General features: G+C 39.9%; 1 protein-coding gene across 2 annotated transcripts; it reads left to right on the plus strand.

Moving 5' to 3' along the window:
* The first annotated feature begins 1,064 nt into the window (after window positions 1–1,064).
* On the plus strand, window positions 1,065–27,467 carry tesk2 (testis associated actin remodelling kinase 2). 2 transcript variants are annotated; one of them, XM_029523965.1, is made up of 13 exons: window positions 1,065–1,465; window positions 3,880–4,325; window positions 5,058–5,177; window positions 9,976–10,097; window positions 12,590–12,638; window positions 17,005–17,151; window positions 18,524–18,606; window positions 20,303–20,387; window positions 20,844–20,927; window positions 21,619–21,705; window positions 22,773–22,911; window positions 24,131–24,664; window positions 25,011–27,467. In XM_029523965.1, the coding sequence occupies exons 2-13, from the start codon at window positions 4,203–4,205 to the stop codon at window positions 25,310–25,312; spliced, it is 1,875 nt and encodes a 624-aa protein (XP_029379825.1). In that variant the 5' UTR covers window positions 1,065–1,465; window positions 3,880–4,202; the 3' UTR covers window positions 25,313–27,467. The 2 variants fall into 2 exon arrangements, with proteins under 2 accessions (XP_029379825.1, XP_029379826.1); XM_029523966.1 differs by lacking the exon at window positions 1,065–1,465 and adding an exon at window positions 3,041–3,079.
* The last annotated feature ends 238 nt before the right edge of the window (window positions 27,468–27,705 follow it).

Raw genomic sequence — 27,705 nt, forward strand, 5'->3', positions numbered from 1 at the left:
CACGTAATATTATTTGCAGCAAACTGCCAACGGTCCGTGTTTAATAAATCCACGAAGTGGGTCGCAATGGTTTCCAATCATACCTTTGTTTAAGATGTACTTTCTATTTTTGTCCACTAGATGATGCTCTATTTTCATACTAGTGGCATAAAACTGTGATCAAAGCTTCTGCTCTGGAAACAACTAAATACATTTATCTCCTCAGTTGTATCTCCTCATCATTTAGGTTAAATTAAATTACCAACCATTGCGCACGTGATTAAATAGCAACATGCAATATTTAAAAAAAATATATAAAAAATAATAAAAGAATCACATCTTTAACCTATTTATTGACCATTCAATTCTCAAACATTTTTATTGTATTATTTTATTAATCGCAAATGTGGCAGTAGCTGCATTTAACATATAATATAATATAATAGCCATCTGGTAGAGCTATGTAAACCAAAAATAGGATTTAATTACTAGGATTATAAAAAGACAGAAGAGAGAGAAAAGTTCTCCAGTTTGTTGGGCATCAAAGGGCTTTCAACACAACAAAGGCTGGATGGCTCTTATAAAAGCAGCATTGGCTGTGGTTACATGACCCAAAACAGACAAATTTACAGAAGGTTTGCCTCAATGTTTGATTATTTGAACCATTTAAAGCCTCAGCAATATATTTAAAATTACATGTGAGTGAATTTAGAAATGAAATCCACTAAAGATTGGTTTAAACAGTTTGACATTTGTAACACAAATTCTTTGCCTTTTATAATTGTCGTTGGGGGATTTATTTGTATTTCTCCTTTCCCCCTTTTTCTCTTTGCCCTTCTTATTGAATATCTCATTTCACCCTCTTTATTTATACATCTAAACTAAAACTCACACCAAAAGTTTTGGTGTTAAAATGTATGTTGTGGGTTTTTTTTTTTTTTTCACTATTTTTTTTTTATCCTTATTTTGAAAGTGTGTTTTATTTTGTATATTTTATTTTTATTTACGCGCACGCTCAGAAAGGGCGGACACTCATTGGTTGGTCGACCTGCCAATCATAAGTGGGCGGGGTCGGAGCTAAGGGAGCTGTCAAACACCAGCAGCCGTCTGAAACGTTATCCCGGGCGGCACGAACTGCAGCGAAAAGCCCATCTCATCGGCTCTCCTGTGGAAACAAGAATCCCACAGAGACGCTTCGGGATAGGAGACTCCTTTTAAACCACTGCGACGAGAAACTTGTGTTGTTGTTTTTTGTTATTTCGTTTGTTTTTCTGTTTTTGTTTTTTTTTTTTTTTTCGGGCTAACGTCCGTCGCCGTTAGCGCCCCGTTTTAGCTCCGGTTTTGTTGACAAACTAGCCGGCGAGCTAGTTCGAACTGCTCAGCTAGCTGAGTTACAAACTTTGGTCCGTCCTTGCTCCGGTCGTTTTTCGATAAATGGACCCAAGCCTGAACTGTGCCCGCCGACAGCTTTTTGGAAGAAAAACAGGTGAGTCTGTCGAACTTGAACCGGGAGTAAAGCTCCTTGTCCCTGTTGGTTTGTTTACGTTTTCTGGCCGGCGCTGCCAACAGTTAGAACCGTAACCAACTGCAGGTCATCTCACTCGTGTTCAGCATTTCATCATTACCTGTCTATGATATCCAAATTATAGTCAGTTTTTCTGTTTTTCCCTCTTTTTACACGGTGTCTGCCCCATGCACTTTTATTACTTTAAACCCTTGAAGAATGACAGGTATGCAGCGGCTCACATATCATAGAAGTCTACCACAATGGATTATGGCCGGAGATAAGAGGCTGCTTTTCAGCTTTATTGAATGTGACCTTGCACAAATACATGACAAAGACTGCTCTTTTGGTGAACTCTTGTTTGTTTGTATAGTCACTAACACACTAGTAAATTATTGCTCACCAAACACAATTCGCACACTCCCATTTTGAAACCTCCTGCACTTCAGAGATACTCTTACCCTTGCCTCAACCTATCATTATAACATCACTTAAGCTTTGATTTATTGCTGACATTTTCTATTAGTCTGTAATCCACTAGGACACAGCTGGATGGTGTTCAGGCCCCCAAACTACTGTTAAAACATTTGGCCTCAAGCTTGCTTTGGAGATGTCCCATCTGTTTCGGAGCAGCAACAAGCCACATTTTACAGACCAAAAAAAGTAAGAAAGGAGGAAAAAAAAAAAAACACAAGGCCAGCTTCAAAAATTCCACCCTCCTCCACGCGTAGTCTCTTTAGTGTGGTGTTTTAAATACCACATGCCCTTTGGACATGTAGGCAGCACAGCGCAGTTTGGAAACAAATATAGCAATGAACACTGGTGCCTACATTTTCTTCTAATCAGCTGCATCAAGAAGATTTCCAGCAGCATGGTACTACGAATATTATCATGTTGCATAATATTACAGTGCAATGTGGTATGGTCTTAATTTTTTGATGGTATGAAGTTATTTTATCTCGGTGGCTAGTTGTCCTCCCTGTAATTGGGTTGTTTGTGAGTGGTGTGATGCTGATTGATGCCTGTTTTTAATGTTTACAGCAGAAGTGGGCGTTAAATGTGGTGATGGTCAGTATACTAACTATATTTTATACAGGGAGGAATATCCCATATGAATACTGGTTTTTACCCACCCACAGTAGCTCGAAGAATAACATAGCTACACCCATCAACGTATCATCACGTTAGTATAATTTGCATGACTAAAATTCTGGTAAGTGTAGGAAGTATATGTTTAGTCAGTATCAGCTGTATTAACCAAAAATGTGGGTGTGTGAATACAGAGGTTTGTAATTCTTAATCAAGGGTGAATTTTACATGCTGACCTATTCTTGTCTACCTAGATACATTCACATGGATGAAATGTTGGTCTCTGGTTTGGCTCTGGGATGGGAAAGTGACAGAAATGAGATAGGAAAGCCTAGGCCTGGCACTTGTGGCTTGCATTTCTCTTGGCACAGGCCCTTTTTATTTTTTTGCTGTACCATTCCAGCAAGGCAGAAAATGAGGTGTCATTGGAGAGAGAAAAGAAAGAAGAGGACAAAAAAGCCTTTTAAGGATCTGGCTGGGACAGAGAATGATTTCAGAAGTTGTCCAGTAGGTCCAAACTAACTCATACAGTGTAATGTCTGTGATGTAATGCTAATGGACCAAAGCAGAGTCTGGCTCTGTCATCTCAGTGCTGTTTTTAGGATCTGATCTTATGAGACCTCATCTGGGCCAAAGTTTGACTTTTGCAACCCTCTGCTTTGGTTAAAAATAGACCTCCTCCGTGTATTTATTTTAAATCTGCTTCTTTCTCACTATTGCTACTGTTCGTCCCAATTATGGAGCCCCTGTCCAGTAAAAACACATTGTAACTGTTTGAATATGAATAAACCTGAATTACAACGAAGTAAGACTTTAGATTTTATGCTCTGTATTCCACTACAGTTTAATGTACTTTTCAGTTTGTCTTTGTATTAATCCAGAAGAAATTTTTATGACCCAGCTGCGGATGTTTTAGAAGAAAATGATTTGTTTCACCTCAAGTAAAAGTTGAATATAAAAACCACATTGTTTACAAGAATAAAATAACCTTCACAGACTTCCTTTCCTGTTCCCCTTTGTACCCTGCTGATTTTGTTTTGGATGGCAGAAAGGTCCAGGACCTGAGCTATTCCTTGGCTAATCTCCCATAATTGGACAATCGCCCCCTATTACAGCCATTACGCTTGGGCCTGTTGAGCAATAGTGGCTTGTCTTGTCCGGACAAAGTCTACTGCTACAGTTGGTATTATATATTTAGAAATTCAATCAAACTATAGCATAGGAGATTTTTTTTCTTGCGTGTGAGCATTGGGTATAACCAAACAAATCAAAGACCCTTTCATTCATTTTGTTTTTACTTTCTCTAGGTCTCCAAGGACTTCCTATACGTCTGTCAAATATGTGAAGTTCCTCTCATCCTGGTGGTCTCCTCATTACAAGCAGTGAGGAGCTGGACCAATAGGAAGCATCCAGGACCCAGCCAGATTTTGTCACCGTGGTGTCCTAAACAAGATTTAAACCTGAATTCTATGAGTGTGATAAATCTTCTCCTAGGACATAAACTGAGTAAATTCTTTACTGCCGTGGAGCCCTCGGCACCGTTAAAACAATCTAGTCCTCTTGACATGTGGGTACATTACAGAATAAGGCTCATATTACCCTCACTGGTATCAACATCTTTCACATTGCCATGGACCGGAATAAACGCAATTCCATTGCTGGCTTCCCTACACGGCCGGAGCGCCTCAACGAGGACAGGGACAGTAACGGAGGGGTAGGAGTCTGCGAAATGGGCATGGGGCCGACTCCACAGGTCAGTCCCTGTTCTTTATCGTTTAAAGGTGCAAGGCATATTTTGCAGTACACAGGGCTCCTGGGCCGGTATAAAGACCTCCACTAAATATTGATAGTTAATCACTGAATATACACAACTCCACTGACTTTTGCCCAATTCTGGTGGAAATCTTGATCTTACCAGAAAACACACTGTCAGTGCCCTGCAAAATCTGAAAGCTCAGTTTACAAATGCAATTAAAAGTGGGTTTTTTTTGTCAAGTGTTAGTATTCAATTGAAAATGGCTTTGTGCGCACGTGGCTGGAGTTCTGGGTTTGCCATATCTCTCCATCAAATGTTGCACACTTGTTTTCCAGCTTTGTCTTTTTTGTGGAAAATAGATTAAAACATTAACAGTATTGAACTGAAATTGTTCAACAAAGACTGTTGATCAATTAATTTCATTCTGTTTTGGCATTGATGCACATTAGAATTTGCGTTCTTGCAGGATTTAGAAGCATAAGTGGTTTACAGGGTTGCCTAGCAATACAAAATAAGTGTAAACTGTCATCTGTTCAGTTTGTTGTATTCTGTCTAGACCGGAAAAAGCCGGTACAGTATATGCTGATGCAAGACAGTTTTTTTAATCTGTTTATTATTTATCTAGTCATTTCTCCATGCACACAAGCATGTTGTGTCGATGGCCCTAGAGCATATACATAAGATAAAGGACAGTGTTGACCTGTTTTATCAGACTGTTATCTATTCTAGGTGGGCAGGGTGTGGCCATCATCCTACAGAGCCCTCATCAGTGCCTTCTCCTGTCTTACACGTCTTGATGACTTCACATGCGAGTGGATTGGCTCTGGATTCTTCTCTGATGTCTTCAAGGTGTGTAGATATCAGTTGTTACTTGCTTTGTTAAGTGCTCTTTTTTTCTTTTCCACTTGTATGAAGTTTCTGAGTCTGTTCTTGACTTTCTTCTATACTGCTTGGTTACATCTTGATTTATTTACTTTTTTTTTATACCATGCTTCCATTCATCCATCCATCTGGTGTCATTTGTAATAGGTCAGCGTGACTTTCAGACCACACAAACTCATTTGTCCCCAGGATTGATTTCTTCTTCTCTTGTGCATGACAAAAGTTGCGCTCATGTGCAGAATCAGGATCAGAATAAATGAAGAACATGTTGTGCGTGGCTCTCACTGAAAAATTGAGATTGGAAGGAAAGAAGCTGATACTAAAATTACATTTTCCATTTGATTTGAATTGTCAAATTGGTGTGCTTGGGGGTTCAAAGAGTGATTGTTTCTGGGCTATCTTAATCTCTCCTCACTGCTCTTTCATGGACAGTTTTAGGTCATGTTGCGATGCAATCAGTTCAAAAACGTCATTTAAACACAGGCTTGTTAACCCTGTTACACACTCCCCTCCCCCCTCCCAACAGGAGTCACACAAGCACATTTACAATTAGTCATGGCTTTAGTTTGGCTTTGCTAAACAAACCCCTCTTTAGTTTTTTAAGCTATAATAATAGAGAGATACATTCTTTTGTGTCCATTTACTACAGACCTATTCTGCATATGTACAAGTTTGGGAACACCATTGTAGACTGGGATGGAGAAAGGAAATAAAAATAATGTCCTACCATACATCTATGGAACAGTAACTTTGTATTGGGTTGATAAACTGGCGTGACATTCATTTTCCATTGGGTCCATCTCTCAGGCCACAAGTTGGAGATGGGCTGATTGATGTAACTGTTGTGTCTAACAGCTGTTAGTGATGTGTGATAGTCAGGCCTCTGGTTAGGGATGATCCAATCTGAATTTTGTTGTAGAGCAGAGCAAGGCATAATGTAATCTAGTTTTGTTAGCCATCTGAAGCCCATATGAAGTTTTTTGTTTACTGTCACTGCTGGGTATGCCAGTTGTCAAAAACACCTCAATGTGTAGTGTATAAACACTGGCATTCATAACACACAGCAGTACAAATCAGAGAACTACAAAGCAGCACAAATCAGTGATGATCAGTTAGCAATTTTATTTAATTATATCCACATTAGGTATGGCCACTGTGGATTGGACAGCAGTCAGTTTGCTCTGCTGGTATTTGAAAACTGCTTCTCAATTTTAGCATTTTGTTGATGTTGGTACAAACATTTAGTCTCAGTTATTTAACTTTGAGCCCTGCGATTTTAACAGTTCTACTATCAGCCTTTGAACTGAACTGAAAACCAATACTTACAGTTAAAAAGTGTAATCCTTGGGCTCTCTGTTGTTGCTTTTTGATGCCGTATTATTTTCACAGTGAAATTTTGGGATAGGTCGAGCCACCCGTGGGATCCTTTGTTTCCCAGGAAAAGGAAGACAGATTTGCTGGCTGCATATTTGAAATGAGAGTCTAGTTGTGCCTTCTGTGATATAATTGGTCTTCAAATGCAGCCTCTGATGCATTTGACCCTGAAGTGGGAAAAACCCTCTGTCTCTCAAGTATATTATACAGAAAGAGCAAATCATTTCAAGTTTGAACAAGTTTGAGGAAAGTTATGCCAATTGATCTGTTAACATAATTATCATGCTGCAATAGCTAATGCTCAGTTTTGATTAATCCAAATGTGAATTTAATAGCAACAGTGTTAACACTCAACTCTCTCCATGAATGCTGCCCTGTCAGGTACCACTTTGGCCTCATGGGAAATTTGTGTCAACAATATTTTTTTTCTTCAGTAAAGGAATTTATGGGTCGTGGGGAGGGAAGGAGAAAAGAAAGTGGCAATGAAGTAGTGAACTGATGAAAATCTCATTCTGGGTGAATGAAATGAAGGAAAAAGCTCTTTATGGTAGAGAGCTGGGATGGCGAGACTACTGAAAAGATTTAAAAATAGTGAGTGAGTTATAAGGGATGGAGGCAGACAGGGCTGTGCACATGTTTTTAGAGAAGAGAGCAATGCGGTGTTTCTGAAGAGCTGGGGTTAGGGGAAGAAAAGGGAGAAAAGGTTGAGAGGACAAGGACACTGGGCGTATGTTATCCAGAAATGTGTAGTGTTGAAAAGATATATCACAGAGGAGAGAGCACACAAGAGCAAAGATGGGGGCGACATCAGAGAGAAAGATATTACCACTGCTGGGGAAGATGAAAACTGGGGATGACGTCTTGTTGGAGGCAGCAGACAGGATGAGAAAAAGGGGGATCAGGAATACATTCAGATGGGGGGATGTGACGAGTGAAGAAAAGGGGTGGCAGGGGGCAGGAGGAGGATAGACGGATGTGGGGGGAGGAGGCCTCCACAGGAGTGGCCATCTGTTGTTTCTGCTGTCCTGTGGTGGAGACTGTCGGCTCTTACAGCCGGGCCCCCTTCCTTTGAACTTGAACAGAGAGATTTTTGTTTCTGTATGTATGAGATGGGGAGAGAGAAGCAGACACAGACACAGAGAGCTCCCTTAAACTGAGACAGACTGTCTGATGCTTAATGATTTTTCCACCGTATATGAACTGTAGATACAGGGAGATTTTCACATTACATAGAGGGATGTTCTCACTGTAGCGACAGCTCTGTCCAGCAGTACGTTTCACTGACCATGTACTCCGTACTGACCTCCATTGTCACCAGTGTGGTGAAGCTGTGATGATGAAAGTTAGTCAAGTTGGTATAAAGCTTCCCACTGTTATGATGAATATGACTGACAGTCTCTTATGTACAATATTCTTTTTGATTCAAGCTTTTAGCGTCTCTCTAGGATGGTTTCTCTCTCTTGAATGAGCTCTAAAATGGGTTAGGGTTAGGCAGTAAGGCATATTATTAGTTGACGTTTGCCATATTGAAGCATAATTTAATATATTCATGATGTTTATAATGTCTTAATTAAATTAGATTTAAAACTCATGCTAATGTGACAGTGTTTTTGCATGTGTGTGTGTGATGCTTTCTCCTGAACTCTGTTATCTTTTCATGATAATGTTTGAGTAGGCTGCAGGTTATTTACCTACATATCCAGGAGTATCAGAAAGGCTTTTTCAAACTACTGGAATAAAACGTGCATTGCAATCTAAAGATGTGTCTGCTCTCAGGAAATGAGTAAGCACCTGTAGGTCGATCAGTCTGCAGCAGCTCAATCATTTGTTGCGTTGCTGACTGTGGTTTGCTAGTTGATATTTCCTATTTGCATGCTATGTGGCGCATTACAAGAACCTCACTTCTTGGTAATTTATTTACTAGTGGTGTAAAGACCCGAGGTCACCTTTCAGTTTTAAAGACAGTGAGGTGACTGGGGCAGTAAAAAGTCATTAATGTGGGCCCCTGGGCACCTTTTGGTAGTAAAAAAATATTGTGTTGTAGTTCTGCTTTGATTCAGAGATTAAATGCTCGCTTAAGTGCTCTTTTTTAAGGCTTTTCACTCTGGAGTTATTTCTGTTGAGGAAATGTCAGTCAGTGTGTGAATTACTCCAAATGAAGATCCTATTCCGTAAAAGAAGTTGTTGTAGTTTCCAATGCACACCATAATTAAGACATATTTCAAAATCAAATCAAATCAAATCAGATTTATTTGTATAGCGCCAAATCATAACAAAGTTACATCAAGGCACTTTACATATAGAGCAGGTCTAGACCAAACTCTTTATAAATTTATTTAAAGAGACCCAACAGATCCCCCGATGAGCAAGCACTTGGCAACAGTGGCAAGGAAAAACTTCCTTTAAGAGGCAGAAACCTCGAGCAGAACCAGGCTCAGGGGGGGGGCGGCCATCTGCCTCGACCGGTTGGGGAGGGAGAGGGGGAGGGAGAGAGAGGGGGAGGGAGGGAGAGGGGGAGGGAGAGAGAGGGAGGGAGAGAGAGGGAGAGAGAGAGAGAGAGAGAGAGAGGGGGGAGAGAGAGGGGGAGAGAGAGAGAGAGAGAGAGAGAGAGAGAGGCATGGGGGGGGGGGGGGGGGTGTAGGCAGGAACATGTTGTTGCATGAAGTTCATGGAGTTGAGCTGTAATACATATTTGCATATATGTCATATAATCTTGGCCCTGTCTTTGTCCTTTATGTCTTAATTAAACTACCTTCTGTTCAGAGTAATGGCCAATTCTTGAAGTTTAATGTAATGTGACACAAAATAGTTTTTGCTCTATGAGGCTGGAAGATATTAGTTATCAGCTGCCCATGTTGTATATCAAAGAAACATACATATTGTCAGCAAGGATTTGGCTTTGTCTCGTATGAAACTTATATGGCCTGTATTGAATTTGCTTGCCCTTGCCTTAAAAGCCTCCTGGGACAAGCTATAGCCAGTGATGGATGGATGGACAGATGATGCCTCCGTTATCTAACAATTAGACCAAAATGCATCCATCCCAATGCCTAATAACACAAAATTGATTGTGCAGGTCTGTACTGACACATTTATTTTGTCACGGCTGTTCAGCAATGACTGACCTCAATTCAATTCTCTTTTTATGCGCTGCCTTCTTTTTCTGCTTGCTCTGCTTGTTGCTGCACAATCCATCATTTTATTTTACAATCCGCTAACACACTGCTAATAAAAAATTAAGCTTTTAAAGCTGTTTAAGTGAAACTTGCTGTTAGGTCAACAAGGTTTTTGTAGCCAAAATATGAAAAGACGTTGTGATTTAAAATTGTTCAGTTGTTTTTGACTGTATGCCCCATATGTTGTAATGTGGTATCATTTGACCGTTTCATAGGTACGTCACCGAGCCTCAGACCAAGTTATGGCTCTGAAGATGAACAAACTCAGCAGCAACAGAGCGAATATGTTGAGAGAGGTCCAACTAATGAATCGGCTTTCACATCCAAACATATTAAGGTTGGTAACTGAAAAAATGAATGATATAATCAAGATGGTTACTGAAAATTCAAAGTGTGATTTCATTTATTTTTTTAAAGCTGCCTGAAACCTCTGTTAATGTGGTTTATAAGACAAAGCAAGCAAAATAATATCTGCTGTGTTAGCATTTAACATGAGCTACTCAGTAAAATGTGATTAGTCCTCGTGGATTATTGGTAGTGATTTCCTTTCAGCATGTTTAATGTTCAAATCCAAAAGGCCTGTTATGTATCAGTGTATTATAAGAAATTCAACAATAAGATGACATAATAAATTGGAATAAGCTTGCTTTCATAAATTCACAAGAAGCTTATTTCAAAGTGGAGAGGTCACTGAGGAACTGCCACTGATATGAGGAGTAAATTCACAGTAGTTCTGTAGAAAGAAGGTGGAGTATTATCTTCTTCATTTTGTGTAATTTGTAAATCTTGGTTTATAAATTAAGTATCCTTTTTCAAACTCTCTGTCTGCCTTCACCTCTCTCCCTTTTTCATGAGTCTGTGGTTGTGACCTGTTTCCTCTGGGGTTAGCTAGAAACTGTGTCAAACACAGAGCCTATTAACAATGGATTTTCTAAACTGCCAGCTCTTGTTAGAGCCGCAGCAGAGGCCTAGAGGCTAAAATAACGAAGAGGAGCCTTTCTATCACTAGTGAACAGGACAAGCCTGTGAATAGTCACTTTCATTTTTTCATTTAGAAATTCCAGTCAGTGCTGTTTGGACAAAACGGCTCCGTACCATGTAAGCGCCTTATAACTGGTGCTACAGTCCTGAAGTGACATTTTCTAGACTTTGGCTTTAGCAGAAACCTTCAATAGCAAATGGTTTTTTTTTTTTTGTTTTTTTTTTTTTTTGTTTTGTTTTTGGTTATTTAAAGGTACTGTGTAATATGAACTTTTTTGTGAGTTCAGCAGTCACAGTTAAAGGTAGGTGAGGCAAAGTGAGCTGGTTGGCTTTTCCACTTCAAGACTTTGGTCAAACAAAATGTACCTAAAATAAAAACCAAAGCAAAAAGATATACCAGCAATTATTCCCTGTATTTTTCCAAAAGTTTCCCACAATGTATATGGATATAAACAGACCATTTGTATGAATGTAACATCACTTTTTACAAATCAGTTCACAGCCTCTTTCATGTGCTGGAAGAATACGACTGACCCATTTGGGCCGGTCAGCTAATTGCACTTTAAAGCTGCTTTTGACCATGATGCCACACACACACACACACACACACACACAGAGCCAACTTCTCGATGATGTTAAAGCCACTTTAAATTGTCAATGAAAAATCGCCTCATTCTCCTTCGCCATGGCATTTTAGTAGTTTTGGCATCTTTTTACTGCACAATTACACAAGTAATTAACTAATAATGTTTAGCTGTCACTATTTTTAGCCAGCTTCTGTTTTATTGTGTTGTTTTATTCCATTTTAATTCACTTTATTTTTTTCTTTGTGCTTTCTTGTATCATGTGTCATGCACTCTGGATGGCCTCTGTACTCTGTACAAAGCTAACAGATGCTGAACAAATTAACAGCCCTAAGCTTTATCACAGGAAAATGAAGTCAGAAAAAAGGATAAATCTTTACAGAAGGTCCATGCAGTGACATTTTCATCAGCTACATTGCCCCAGAATAGTATCATTACTTTATGTTGTAAACAAATTCACATTTAAACTTTTGCTCCAGAGCAGACGCGTGAGTGGGAGAGTGTGTTTTTATGAACATGCATATACATGCATAAATATGGGTCTCTGTGCTTGTGCATACACACATGCAATGAATCTTTTTACAATGCCATCTTTGTTGAGTTTGCAGAGTGGATTGTGTGTCTGTCTGTGTGTTAACAAGAAGGCACTGAGGGGGTCATTGTTAGTTAAAATCCAACAAGGACCCACAAAGTTGACCTTTTCACTGCCTCTGGAATTATGAGGCCTTCAACACCCTTCACGAGCAAAGTTGGTTCATATGTTCCTCTGCATGCACACACACACACACGGAATTTCACTTTGGTTGAAAGAGTGCATGTGTCCTCTTGAATTAATTATATTTTCCTCTTGGGCTCATGAAGATAGCTCAAACTCCACCAAAAAAGACAAAAACAAAGTCATCCTACTCAAGACATCAAGCGGAAACAAGGCCATTTTTCTGTATTCCTAATGATAGGAAACGTGGAGGCAGAAATTGATGGAATGCAGATGAAGCAACTGAGCTGTTATTTTCCTTCTGTTAACAGACAATATAGCAGTATGGACCTGCTTCGTCTTGTCCGGGGCATTTTTCCCTTTTTTTCCCCCTAAAAACAGATAGGGACATGCACATGCTTCTGTCGGCATTACTTCATTTTATGTGATGCCAAACCCCCACGAGGTTAAACTAAGAAACTCCACCTTTGTTTATATTGTGAGGATAAGTAATTTGTACTGCAATGTTTTCATTTGCTTTCATTTTCTATGTCGTTTGTGGCTTTGTAGGTTCAAGGGCGTGTGTGTCCATGAGGGGCAGCTTCATGCTCTGACAGAGGTAAGAGATCACACGCAGCAGGCACCATAACATGTAAAGCAATGACGTGTAAGATCAAAGTATTTCAATGAATGACAGGTGGCACATTCAAAAGTTGTTCCAGTCTCTCCTCGTGAGGTAAATTTGATCCCTGAGAAAGGTGTGTGTGTGTGTGTGTGTGTGTGTGTGTGTGTGTGTGTGTGTGTGTGTGTGTGTGTGTGTGTGTGTGTGTGTGTGTGTGTGTGTGTGTGTGTGTGTGTGTGGATAATTTCCTACTATTTTCAGGTGAACATCACGTCATGCAACACAGTAACACACCACTCTGTAATTGCAGTACACCAAAAGAACTGGATGTTCTCATGTTTACATAACACCTCGGCTGTGTGTGGCTGTGTGAGAGGCAGAATTTGATACAGGCAGCTAATAAAGTTTTCCAGAGATGCTTAATGCGAGGACATAGACCCGGAGAGTGACAGTGAGCAACATTTTCAGCCTGCATGGAGCCTATATTTAACCTCTGCACACTTGTTTGTGTTTATCTGTGCGTGCTAGGGACAGATAACTTGGAAATTATGATGGCAGATTAATCAGTCAAGGAAATGCTTGATTAGCAGTTGAAATGTTCAGTCCTTTAATTGTTCAGAAAGTTTGTCTTAATTTTCTTGATTTGAAAGAGAAATGAGCGGCACAATGAGTGAATGTAACACCAAACTGAATTCATATGGTGATCCTGCTGAGGAGGAATACATTTTCCTCTTAAAGACACTGAGAATATGGGAAATATTCACTTTGACAGAATGTAAAATAAGATTTTTGTGCTGTCTTTGCTGTAAATATGAAATTCAACTTGTATAACTTGTTTTCAGGACTTTTTCAATCCCCAATTAACCAATTAACCAATTAACTGTGTTTTATGCATTCATAAAACACAGTACAATTAAATTTTTTTAATTAAATTAAATTCACAAATTCAACTTATGTTTCTAAATAATTTAAAAGTATTAGTATCAGTATTAAAATCAAATAATATAATAGAACTAAAATAAAAAGGAACTGTCTTGTGTTGCTGTTAATTAGTTGATAAAAATTCTAACATTCCCTGGCTTGAAGAACATGAAGATATCAACGTGGATTCTGGAAAACACAGTGACTTGAGATGTTTCTCCTAAAACATGTCTGCAGTTGTGCACATATGCACCGTGAAACACATGTAAATGTGGACAAAACACGCAATTCATCCCAGTCAGAAGAAAGAGTGCAGTGTTGAACAGTGTGAAAGATCCTTCCAGACGCACACGTGTACTTGATTACACTGTTGCGCTGCACAGTGAATGTGCTTATTGTAACCTTGACAAAGACAAACACCAGCTTTCTGCAGTAACATAAAAGAAGACATCTCAAGAAATTTACACACACACACCTTTTTCCTGCAGTTCAGTTCCCAAAGTGAATCCAGGTATTATGAGATGCACATATGTGGCTGCACGCTGCGGTTGGTTGTGTTTTCTTGCTGCAGGGTCAACAGATCCTGTTGTGTCAAGTCAGGACCTAACTGAATATTCTGACCCTGTTAGCAGGTCCGTGCTGTTTTGTTACTTGACCCCCACTATGAGGCTGCACTCAGAGGAAATGGAGAATACAGTTTCTGCGTGGCTGCAAGCAACCCAGAGAAACTCACTCTCACTCTCTAGACGCATGGACAAATAGACACATAAGTCCATCTTAGAAAAACTAACAAAGCTGTTTGATGAAGAATTTCCCCCCCCAAACGTTTACTAAATTAACCTGAAGTCACAAGACTGAGCGCACGTCTTCCACTGGCTACAAACAAACGCCTTTGTTCCCTTTTGACATGCGATGCTGCAGTAGATGTGTATTTTTTTAACACTGCGCTTTTTCCAAAACATGTCGCTCAGTGTAAATAAAGTACAGCAAGTATAAGGTGTGGAACAGGATCATACTGATGATTTTTTTAAATGCCAGATTCTGCAAGGTCTACTTAGGATAAAACATACTGGTTTAGTAATTTTGCAATAGTTCATTTACTTGTCAACAGACTCATTAGGAATTTTTTAGGATAGACTGGCGCCAGACTTTCAGATACAGTGTAATTCATTATAGTGAGAGTGAACCCTTGATAACTCTGTAAGATGTAGAGAACCATTTAAGGTTCTGGGCCTCATTCTGTCTCTGCTGAATCTCAATTTAATGCACTTTATAGGAAATGCTATTGCAATTATAATCTGGGCTAATGGTAAGTCATGACCCATGGCAGGATTATACAGCTGTTTGAAGCGGCTCCTGGCACCAAACAAAGTTTCTTTTGTCTGAGTCTGCGCAGGGTTTTTAACCTTGAACGTAGACAGTGAAGTGGAGCAATTTCCACTACAGTTGAGATCAGCCGTATGTTTTTCATTTCCCCACCACTCTACATTATACATGATCAAGCCAAAGCACTTATATGGCTCAAACATGTGCTGTTTCAAATAATTACTGCAGTATATCAGTAACTCCATGAATAGGATAACATAAATTCCAGGGGAAAATGCCATGCCTGAGTAAGAGGCTTTTTTCCACTTCGACTTGACTCCCATTCAGTTACTTAAAGTTGATACAGCAGGTGCCCTCCTCCACGAAAACCATGTGATTTGCATTTTAGACCAGACACGCATTGCGCTTGCCACATATTCTGTCAGTGTGAGGATAAACCCGGCTCCTTCGCGGTCTTAAATGAGATGATAAAGGAAGGAAGTTGGATTAGTCAGAGTTTTAATTGTTTCCAGTGGAGTTCTCCCCGGTCGTATCCTTCTCCTTCCAAACCCAAACCCTGCCAGGCAGACAACAGATGTTGAACTCTCTAGCTACTGAGGGAATTTGTCAGACAAATACTGTAATCCCCGAACATCCTGTATTGGGGTGTGTGTGTGCCTTATGAGACCATTGGACTACAGGGAGTAAGACTTTTAGGAGGTGGGGATCTGACTTTAGTTCATGTGCTCAGGTATTCAGATCCTTTTATGCTCCTATTCCCCAAACTAAACATCATCTTTTTTTATTTCCTGGTCCTCAGAAAATAATAGCAATAAATTAATATCTGTTTACCACCTGAGCTGTAATGGATACGTCTTTCCACTATTTAGGATCAGATTTTCACGTTTCATTAAACATGAATCAAACATGTTCAAAATTATGCAGGTTGAAGAGGATATGTAGGTGGTTGCAGATACTTTTCTTTAACAAACAGCTGGTGTAAGTCAGGGATCCCAAAAATGTAATTAAAAACATTATGTGGCAAACTTACAAAAACAAAAATTTCCATATTTCAAGCTGAGCTTTTTGCATCTCCATCAAACATACTGGGAACTCATCCAAAGTGAACCAGTTGTTTACTTGATAAATTTTTAATACATATTGATGATATTAAAAACACTACATTCTTCTGTGGAAGCTGAACCATCACTGTACCTCTAATGATCTGCAGAGAAATGGTATGACTGTGGATGTGTGTCAGTCCTACTGAGTTTTACATCGTAATCATTTAAAATGAGCAGAAAATCAGAATTAATCTGGTTTTCGTAGCCCAGTTTATGCAGTTGCTTGAAGAAAAGGGATCTCCTCCCCCTCACCATCTCCCCCTTTGTCCTAATTCTGTGCCTGTCAGTCATACCGCAGCTAAACCAGACCATGTCTTTATCCCATCTTAGCTCTCCCTAGTTAACCACTGTTGTTTGTGATGTGTGACATGGAATTAGTGTGTCTGTGTCTTTGCATGCAAGCAGCAAGGTCAGACAAGTCCCTCTCGATCAAAGCTGACAGGCTGAGCAAAGGACCCTCTGGGCCAGTAGATCTGATCTGCCCTCTTGTCTGCTCAGTCTCCAGTTTGAAAGATGGACAGAGGCTCCACGTTCACGAATTAAAGCAGCTGTCCTGTCAGCCAGTTGAAGAGGTTGAGCCAAATTTTTTCTAGACAGTGCTTTGATAAACCAGCAAGGCAGACAGGTAGATCGTCTGTAGAGATCCAGCCCTGAACAGGACAGAGGCACCGGGGGCAGTTAACCTATACCTCTCTATGCAGTCACTTAGTACACCAGCAGACCTGAGTTCATTAATAGAAAAAAGCAGAAACATTTTGCTTCTCATTGCACTTCCTGGCTCTGCAATGAGTGTCAGTAATCAATTATTGCTTGACACATAATGTTTTGAATGTGCAGAAGCTAAATTGTACGAGTTGTTCTCTTAGAGCTTTGTTCTCTCTTTGCTGTTTATTGGCAGCCTGCTTGTCAGGCACAGTGTTCTCAGACTTGAGCTCCACTGTTCTGTAAATCTACATGCATGTAATGTATCTGCCTGTCAGTTAATGTGTGTGGTCGTTTTTCTCTGTCTCCAGTACATCAATGGCGGAAACCTGGAGCAGCTTCTCGATAGCAACAAACACCTGAGTTGGCCGGCCAGGGTGAAACTGGCCTGTGAGATCGCCAGCGGCCTGGCCTACTTGCACTCTAAAGGCATATTCCACCGGGATCTGACCTCCAAGGTGATCTAGACGGGCTAATTGGTCATTAACAGGAGAAATTACAGCTAGAAATAAAAATACAGGCCAGCTTGTGTCTCCAGCACAACGAAGTAATGACTGTGGATTTTTTTTTATTATTATTATTTTTTTTTATCTATATGGTTTATGTATATATAATATGTGCTGTGTCTGTTTCACTCACTGCACACTTGACACTCCATTACATTAAAGGAAGCAAAAAGTCTGCTGCAAAAATTATTCAGTGAATGAGAGAATAGAATGATGGAAGAGGGCGTTATCAGTTCTGATGGTGTTTTTGAGTTTATCCACTTTAATGGTTTGTTTTTTATACTGAATTTGTTCAATTATTAGCCTATTTTGCTTGTTTAGACAGCTCATAGTGCATTTGTTGTCGGGTTTGGCACCAGATATATGAAAGAACGTCAGTGAGTCAGACTTAGATTTATAGTTATAGCTGTTTAGTGTCTCGAAACACTAACCTGTTCTTTTAGCCTTAGGCCTGCTAACCTTTCTCTGCAGAACACTTTGTCACTATTAGATGTGATAAACAATCAAGCAGCTTCGAGTTTCCCATCTGCAACTGGAGCCATGTTGGCATGGAACACGCAGTGAACAGGGACAGCACGCACGCTGCTAAAATCCTTTATCTAACCTTATAGACAGTCATAAGAGAAGAAAGAGAGTGGACTGGAGATGATGAAATAACAACAAACTGACACTGAAAAGTCTACTGAGATGTCATAGCCTCACTAGATTAGAATTCCTCAAATGAATGCAGCTGTCCTAAAAGTCACTGAAAGACCAACTTTCTTTTTCTTTTTAAACCTGTTCTTTTATTTCAGGTTTCATACTTACTCCAAACACTTTCTGTCCAGCTGAAAAGTCATCCTATGTTAAATGATTATATGATTATAAGATTTTTTTTAGGGAGCTCCATGTGGATTTATCATTTCTTTAAAATGGCACACTAACCCTCAGCTCAGACGGAAGGCGTATTATCTCGTGTGCTGCATTCATTTATCACATTTTGTGCCAAGCAGATTGCAAGAACACAAATCATCAACCTTCTGCTCAACTTGCTATCTGTGGCTGCAATTTGTCAGTTTAACGCCTGTGTTATGCATGGTCTTACAGATGATGTCAGAATGCGTGTTCTTTTTTGTACAGTAACACTTAGGCACTGCTTGGTGCAATAAAGGGTAACTGTAGATCTACAAAAGATTCCTTTTAGAGTGAAGAGGAACTTCCGAGTTCAACTAGGAAGTGGAGGACTGACTGATATTACGAAACCACAAATTTTTTTTAATCCCCCAGTGTTGCAACTTCCTTGACTGAATGTGTTATTAATAATTATGTTTTTCTACATTCACAGAACTGCCTCATCAAATGTGATGACTATGGCTACACTGCAGTGGTGGGAGACTTTGGGCTGGCTGAAAAGATCCCCACTAATATGTAAGGACTCCCCCCGCCCACTGACACACGCCTACCCGGTGCTACAGTTTAATTAGCAATTAAATAATACCATCTAACTTAATTTCTTTGTTGCCTAAAAGACTGTGTTAAAATTGCAGGTAACTCTGACAAAGCTTTGTAACTGTGTTCATTTGTGTGCTTATGTCACAGCTGTTCTGTTACTTTGTAGGCAGCCAAACCATAATCACCTTCCAATATAAAAGAGCAAACAGTTAGTGACGATAGTTGATAAAAAAAAAAGTTGAGCATGTAGTAGATTGAGATATTTTCCTCTGAAAATCTGAGCTGAAAGGAGAGCGAATGTTGGCAGACAGATCATACATGAGTCACAATGAATGCTAATGATGTTCTGTGTCTGCCTGCTTTGTAACCAGTCGGTTCTTTGTTAGTATTTTAGCAACAATATCTTAAAAATCCACGGATGTGGTGGTAGTTATCTGCTTGCTGTCTTGTTGGGATGACAGTATCTTTTGACCATTCTTAAAACTCAAAGCAAAAAAGGTTATATGACTCTATAATAGAACAAATTGTTCATCATTGGGCCCTTGTTATTGTTACACCTCCAGTATGCTGCTTCATTTTCTCAGTAACACTTCAGATAAACCTGTTCAGATATAGAGCATCTTATTTTAAATAGATAGAACATTTCAGCTCACTTGTGATCTTCTCCATGTTTACTGCTCTCTAGAAAGTTGTTGTTTTTTTTTTTTGTTTTGTTTTTTTTTTGGCCGTTGAAGCTATTTGTAACTCACTTGAGTGAATTCTCCCTCCTCCTCATACCAGGCGCAGAGTTATTTATTAACACATGGGTCAGACACTAACAGATTACATTCTCCACTTTAGTGTTTTGATAACGGGAGTTCGCTATCGGTGCAGGACTTAAGTTACTAATGCTGCAGTGGCACAGAGAAGTAAGGGGCTTGTCTCAAGGAGCTGACTTGGACAAAATTAATATTTAGAGGAAAAGTCTTTCATTTATATCAGTGGATTTGTATGTGGGTTTGTAAACATGCCCAGATAATGCACAGAATGTAGCCAAGCTTTTATTTCACGTTATTTGTGGGATTTGTCAGGAAATGACACTTCTTCTTTGCCGACAAGGATTTGAGATTCAAACATTCTGTCAGAATGACAGCATGATTTTCAGTCTGGTATGATTTTTTTTAAAATTATGTGTTTGTTAGAAGTTAAACACAGAGCAATAAGTTAATTTTATTTGTACCTCAAAGAAACTATTTGCATAGTTGGTCACTATCAACTATTTTTCTTTTTTTATCAGGCTGCTGAAGTGATATCATTAGCAAGGCAGCCTGGAGGAATGACATCAAATGAGTTCAAACTGACATTTCCATAAATGCTAACACATCACCACAGTAATAATATGCAGATATAACAAAGTCCACCTCCTGCTGCTTTACATCTTTACACACAGCATGGTCAGGTCAAGGTTTTCCTCCTGGTGTCGCACTCAGTCAGAACATAATTATTTCAAACCAAACTGAGTTTTCTTCAACCTTTTTTTTTTTTATTTCCAAACCAGGAACTTGGAGTCCAGGAGTCAGTTAAAAGCCTGTCACGTTGCTTGGACTTTGTGGTACTGATGACTTCCTTGTTTTATGGCATGTTGCATATAATCTATCAAACATTGTGTGTGTGTGTGTGTGTGTGTGTTCAGCGCCGAAGGGGAGAAGCTCTCTGTTGTCGGTTCTCCTTTCTGGATGGCCCCAGAAGTCCTGAGAGATGAACCTTATAATGAGAAGGTGAACTCCTTAACTTTGACCTCTGACCTTTGCCGTTGCAACACTTCATGCCATGTAATTGTATTAGTTATTAGATGGTGTGGAAAATAGTAAAATATGTTGATTTCTTTTCTTTAATTATTATTAAAATTTGACTACAGAAGCGACAAAAGATAAGATTAATCTTTTGTTTTGTATCAGATGATGGAAAATGTGGTTATAACACAGATAGGAAGGAAAGAAATTTAAATAAGAAGTGAAGGATAGCTGATAGCTGAGTGATTTGGATACATACCACAGTATGTAGATGCAGATTGATTCCTGTCTCTGGCTTTGCTTCCTCATGTCCATCTCTTTCTCCCATATTATCTACCCTTGCCAAATAATACAGTTATAAAATGACCAACTAAAACTAAGAAGAAAAAAAAATTCAAGAGTTCCTGAGAAGGAAAAACCTTTTAATTTTTCTGTTTTTAGGCCGATGTGTTCTCCTACGGAATAATCTTGTGTGAGATTATTGCAAGGATCCAGGCTGACCCTGACTTCCTACCCCGCACAGAGGTGACTGTTCATCTCAGCTCTTTCTCACTCCGTTGTTTGCTTTGTATACAGGTTGATCTCTTAGCATCCCATAATCTTCATCCTGTTTATACTGCAGAACGCTCACATGACACACGCTGGTGAAGCTGCGTCTGAATTTTACCGACTGAGCCTTGACATTGTTTTAATCTTGGAGCTCTGTTCATGTAACACAGATATAGATTGTCTTAAACTCAGCTCAACACACACAGTTGTAGTCTTTTTTAGCAGTTATGATCTTACCAGATTTTTTTTCTTTGCAAAGTAAAAATGTATTTACTCTTGGCTGCGACTGAAAATACGAGGTGTAAGTTGTTGAAGATTGAGATGAATAATCATCTTTCATGCCACGTAGAGTGAATCAATGAGCATGATAACCATAAAATAGGATCATCCCTTGAGTTGCCATGTGGACTGAACATTTAAACCGGGGTTTACAAGAAGCAGTCAAGCTCAGAAATTAGTCTTTGGCTATTAGCCCTTGATGGTCCACTTGGCAGTCAGCAAGATCATGTCAGAAGGATTAGTCTGATTTGAAGCTTTGGCACAAGAGTAACATCTGAGTCAAACATCTGATCTGTCTATCTCTTTAGCCTTCTTGTCAGAGTAGTGGCTTCCTGTTTAATTTTTCATACTGTGCATCGAAACCTCTTTGTCTCCTCCTTCTGACCAGAACTTTGGCCTGGACTACCACATGTTCCAGCACATGGTCGGAGACTGTCCACCTGACTTCCTCCAGCTGGCTTTCAACTGCTGCAATGTGAGCCCATCACACTCCTCCCCACCCTGTCTGTTTTTGTCAAATAAAAAATGCTGGTAGTCTTCACATACTGTTATTGTAGCTATTGATTGTATTTATTAAGTGGCTGCCTTGGTTAGATGCATGAGTTTCCTCTGTTTCATTTCTAATTTCTTAGGTTACTTAAAGTGCTCAGAAAGAGAGGGGCAATCCGATTATGTGAATAATCTGATTTAGCTCACTATCCAGGGGGGTCTTTTATTCTCTAAAAGCTGGATGGGTTACTTGGCAGCCTTCGTCTTTTACAACATTCGTTCACTGATTGGCTGCGTAATTGATTAACTAATGAACTGAGGAGGAATATTAAATAGGCTAGATGAGAGCCTTAAATATTTTAAAGCACCCTGCTGATTGAGCCGATATTGGTTCCCTCCATCCCTGCTCATCCTTGTCTGTTGTGCAGCTTTTATCATCTTTGTCTCAGAGAACTCCAGTCTGAATTTCATTTTCTAAATGTCCAATTTTATAGTTTTTCTTTAGGATCTTACTCCATTCCCTTTAAGCTTCTTATCTAGCACTCTGTTAGATCTTTTAACCTCATTTTCTTGACTTTCCTGTCTCCCATTTGTACTTCCTTGTAATTTTGTCCTCTGTACATTTGTAACATTATATCCCCATTCAAGGAAAAAATATTGTGATATTTTTAGTAAAGACATTAGAAAGCTATACTAATAACATTCATGAAGACCAAACTTGTTTGATTGTTGAGGAGCCTGCATAAAATTTTCCGGCGAATTTAGAGTAACTTTTGTAATTAAAATAAAAAATGTATTTTTTCGCTTTCATTTATGTTACTGCCATTTGTTGTTTTTTTTTGTTTTATCACCCTAGCACAATAATGCACATTTCCCGGAAACCAAACTTGTAAGATATAGTGTGAAGGCTTGTGAAAACAGCAACTCTGTAAATTATAATGTTACATAATTACAGTTAAAAAAAAATTCCCCTGGAATTACCCTGATAAGTGCAGTCTGCCTCTGACTCTACATTACCTTTTCACATATAATCATAATGTTCCCCTCCTTCAGATGGATCCTAAACTCCGTCCGTCCTTCCCGGACATTGTCAGGCACCTGGAGGAGATTCTTGCTCGCCTCAAAGTTGAAGAGATGGAGCAGGAGTGTGTCTCGCTCAGCGGGGAAAATGACAAGAAGACTGTACCCAAAGGTACCGCTGCCACACAAAATGACCCTGATACGCTCTTCTAGCTTTAGCTTTCCAGTCAGTCGACAGCCAGCTCTCATTGTTTACAAGAGGATGCTAGTAAATTCCTGCAAAGGGAAAGTGGTAGGAAGGGAAATTACAACAGACGCCTATGCAGGCTGTTTGTACTCTGTAAGCTATTCAGACTGCTGCCCAGTGAGTTAGTCAATATTTCACTTGTTCTCCAGTCAGTGGTGAGCATGACAGAAACCCATTTCCTCTGCAGTTACTCTTGCAAAGCAGTGTTTGTCCAGTTAGTCAGTAACAAGCAAAACGTTTTCACTGCGCTCCCCCGGAGAAACCTCACCCAGGTTTAATTAGACAGTACAGTAAAGAGTAACATCTCACTTTGATTTTAACATCTGTTATTCCCTGTTTCTAACATTTGTCCCAGTATCTGTAACACGTGTTGGCCCACAATCCTTGATGGTTGATCGTTTAAACATCGCCTTGACTTGAAGAAGAAAACTGATCCCAGATCAACGTTCCTATTTTGAGATACCTGATCCATGCAGGACCAGGTTTCACTCTTAATTTGATCCAGTGAACAGCCGCCGGCACGTCTGACCAGCATGCAGTCGGAGGGCTTAAATGTATGTTTATACGAGCCAAACAGCTTCTTTGTCTTTAGAACAATACTCTATGAAGAAGGAGAGCACTGACATATACACAGGCGCGATTTATACCAACTAAAGATGTGGTTTGTTTCATCTTGTTCAGAACAAAACACATAAAACAGATCCTAAATCTGCTGGCAGAAGAAAAACCCCCTCATGAATCTATTACTGCGTGGAAGACAGCTCGTATCTGACTCCTCGTCTGCTGTCGATGTTTACGTCATGAACTTCTCCAGTTCCCTCCCCCTCCACAAATATGTGAAGAAACCTTGTTTCTAAACGTACAGTCGCTGCAAAATTCATATCAATTTTATCTGTTTATGTTGTCCTCTAATCCACAACTTTACCGGTACTATTGGTTGTTATGATGAAAAATTTTTAATCCATGAAGGTTTAACCTCCATCGCCACAGAAGGTGTTAGAGGATTCAGGGAACATAGAACTTCAGTCCTTGCAGCATTTGCCCTGTAGTGCCATCTAGTGGTAGATTAGATAATCACATCAGAATTCTGATAAAGATATTTCACTAAAACTGTACAAAATAATGCTCTGTCCTCTCGTTGTAGGTGAGAAAATCCAGGGCTTCAAGAGATTGAACCCTCTTGGTTTCCAGGATGACAAAATCCCGCCGAAATCTCCCCGTCCCAGACGAAACATCTGGCTCAGCCGCAGCCAATCGGACATCTTCTCATGCAAACCAATAAGAAAGGTCAATGTCCAGGACCCTTATTATAACCCCCCTACCGCTCAGCGAGCCTCCAAAGCCCGCAAGATCAACCCTTTCACTGCCCGAGAGGACCTGTGTGGAGGCAAGATCAAGTTCTTCGATGTGCCCAGTAAGTCTGTGTTCTCGCTGGTGTTTGACCTCCACTCGCCTCCGGGGAGCGTTTTCAGCAGCCACCTGCCTGCTCACGGACCTGCGGGGCCACAACAGGAGGCGTCTTACTACTGGCAGCAGCTACCAGGCAGACAGTGCCACTCCCTACCGGTGTCCCCCCAACTGCCCCGCTCTGAAGTCTTCCACCTCGCTGCTGCTGTTAGCGCCAACAACAACGGCTCCCTCACCTGTAACTCCAGCCAGCAGCCCACAGCCCTGCCAGGTGAGTTGTCTGATGAGGGCGTCCTCTCTCTTGGTCATACCTGTAAGGACTTTTCAATATTACAGCTGACTTACCTGTAAATTTGCTTAGTCAAATGATCTCTTATAGATGAACTGCTAGCAGAAGGAGTACTTGGTCTGTTATTGGTCTGGAGAGGATTAAAAAAAACAAAACAAAAAACAACAGATAATTTCTACGATAAAATAGTAAACGTTCTTTCAAATTCACCATGAATGAATAATTTACTAAATTATATAATGTTGGATTTGTCCTGACTAGATGTTTTTTTTTTTCACCTTCATCTCTCTCTTTCCTGTTTTGCTTCTTCTCTCTTTTTTCCCATCAGCATCAAACTCCAGGTCTGACGCAGGCCTGACTGGGACCGAAGTCCGTCAGAGAGCGTTGCTGGGCGACTGGGCAAAGAAGTACGTCGTGGTTGACATCCCACCTTACTGCGGGCAGAGAGGAGGGGAGGAGGACGGAGAGGTGGAGGGGAGGAAGGAGGCAAATAAGGAGGACTTAGTCGGGCAGAGCTGGTCTCCAATAGTCCCCAGCAGTGAGAGGGACGGCGGGGAGGCAATGGACTGCTCCTGCAGCCTGGAGGACGAAGAGGAGCGAGGAAAAGGAACAGACACCTGCCTGATGTAAAGGAGTTACACTCACACACTTACATGGAGGAGACGGACAGGAGCATTGTGTTGGGAAATTTCCCTGCTGTGAGGACATGGACAAAAAATTTTCAAAGCAGATTTACGTACCGGGACACATTTCAAAGATTTTTGGAAAACTATAACGTAAAAGCACTTGATTTTATCACTCAAGTGAATGTATCACAACTTCAAGCACATCTTCATCATCAAGCACAACTGATGTAGAGAAATAAGTATTTTTATCACCCAGGTGTGACAAGGTGAGAAAAAGGTGTTAGCACAAGAAAAGCTTTTATCAACACGGTGGACATTCGGAATAGAGATTACTTTTTTAAAAGGTTGTTTATATTTCCTATTGTGAGATGATGTAGATTTTTTTTTCCTTAAAACTTTGTGATATTAAGCACCGGGTCTGTGATAAGGGGTGCTGAGGATCCCTTGTGTTGTGTATGTGTGAGTGTTTAAAAATCAGAGGCGTGTTTTGATACCTTCCCTGTGTCCTATTTTTACACAGATGCTTAAACTTAATCAAAGCAAGTCGTCCACATCTTTCCGGCTGATGAGAGAGAATTAGTATTATTCATTAATTTTATAATGAACGTGCCTGAAACACAACGTGCGTGAAACAGGTCTGAAACCATCCAAACAACCTCGAACTTTACCGTGCTGGTAAAATATTTCAAGTCTCCTCCAACTGTGGTGAATCGGAGGAGACGGTTTTAGGATTTATTGAAAATCCTCACGGTCAGGTTGTATTTGTCCTAAAAGACCAGCTGTCACAGTTAAGCCTGCAACTGTTGCATTGTCTTTATGAGCTTTTTCAGGACCTAACCAGTGGTTTTAATAACTGCTGCCCCTTTTACTTCAAGTGCAGCAGTTTGGTAGCTACACTTTATAAAATTGTTCCCCAAATGAGTCAAACCACCAACAGAGAGAGTGTTGAATGATGTTGTTCTGCATCGAACTGCAGGCAAACATGGATTTTGTACAAAGTACCTAGTAATATTTTTCTATTTAAAGCCAAATCACCAGTCTCAGAGTTGTCAGGTTTTACTTGAACGCACCATGAGTTTTCAAAACAGTCATTCACCTCGATAAAAAAATGAGGATAATGAAGCATTAAAAAATAAAGCCAAACAACACAGTGTCTCCTGCTGTTGTTCAGTAAGACACACACCGCCGACGACCTTTAACGTGCTCACAGATTTCAGATTTTGATTTTGTGTTTGTGTCAAAAGACAAATCCAAAATTTCATCCTTCATGTCTGAGCGCCAACTTGTTAAAGCTGGTGTTCAGTCTTGCTTTAAAGTCCAAATTAAAATTTCTAGAAACTAAGAGGGCTCAATCTCATGAGGCGTCAACACAAAGTGAAAAAGTTGCAGAAACAAACTCGATAATTCTTCCTTTAAATCAGACTGGTTTTTGAAGATGTTGCTGCAGTTCAGAAGATGGTTTTCATGGTCTCACTTCAGAATGCAGTGCACTGACTGTGCACGGCCTTAAAAGTCACTGTGTTTTCTTCTAATTGGGCCACATTTCCTTTAAGCTGAGTCTCTGATTCTCTGAAAAACTCTAATGAGGTTGCTGCTAACGTTTGATTAGAAGTTGTTCTTTAAATTGGTCATCTCGTGACATTTTATACCTGTATTAACACTCCCTGATGATTCTTTTTTTTTTTTTTTACCGATTCGGTGTCAGACTTCCTGTTTGAATGTCACTATGTTCTGTTGTCCACTTCCTGTACCTCACAGAAGTGGAAGCGGTGAGATTTAACGAGTCAAACAGACCGGAGTTAAAGCATTTTTTTCATGAGTCTCATCGGGGAAGGTGTGTAGTATAATTATATTTATATGATGAAACGTGTTTCTGCTCCAGCACTTCTTTTTCATCCTCATTACCTTCTTCTGATCTCAGTCTGATCACACCAATAGAGACTAAAATGCACTTGTACAGCGATCTCCTTTTAACTATGTCTCCTTTCTATGCAACAGATGTAACTTTCACCACACTGTTCTGCCAGATAAAGGATCTTATTTGATATTTATGAAAAAACATTTCTGATGTCTTACCTTTGTGTGTATATATGTAAAAAGTTTGTGTTACCTCCTTTGATGGAAAAATGGAATGAAATGTTCTTTGCCGACCGAATAACAAAGCTTCCAAACAAAACTTGTGTGTGTCTCTTATTCTTTCCTTGTATCAACTTATTTTGAAATGAATGTGAAAATTCTGCTTTCAGGTTTGATTTGCAAGTTGTGAGACTGAAGGCATCATGTGGACGACCGGTGTCAAAACATCCAGACATCCTGAGCCAGCATCAAGGTGGTTTCAGGTAAGAAATGTTACCTCAATGTAATTATTATTATTATTATTTTGAGATCCATAAGAAA

The sequence above is a fragment of the Echeneis naucrates genome, chromosome 17 (genome assembly GCF_900963305.1).
Source record: "Echeneis naucrates chromosome 17, fEcheNa1.1, whole genome shotgun sequence".
In the NCBI taxonomy this organism is placed as follows: Eukaryota; Metazoa; Chordata; class Actinopteri; order Carangiformes; family Echeneidae; genus Echeneis; species Echeneis naucrates.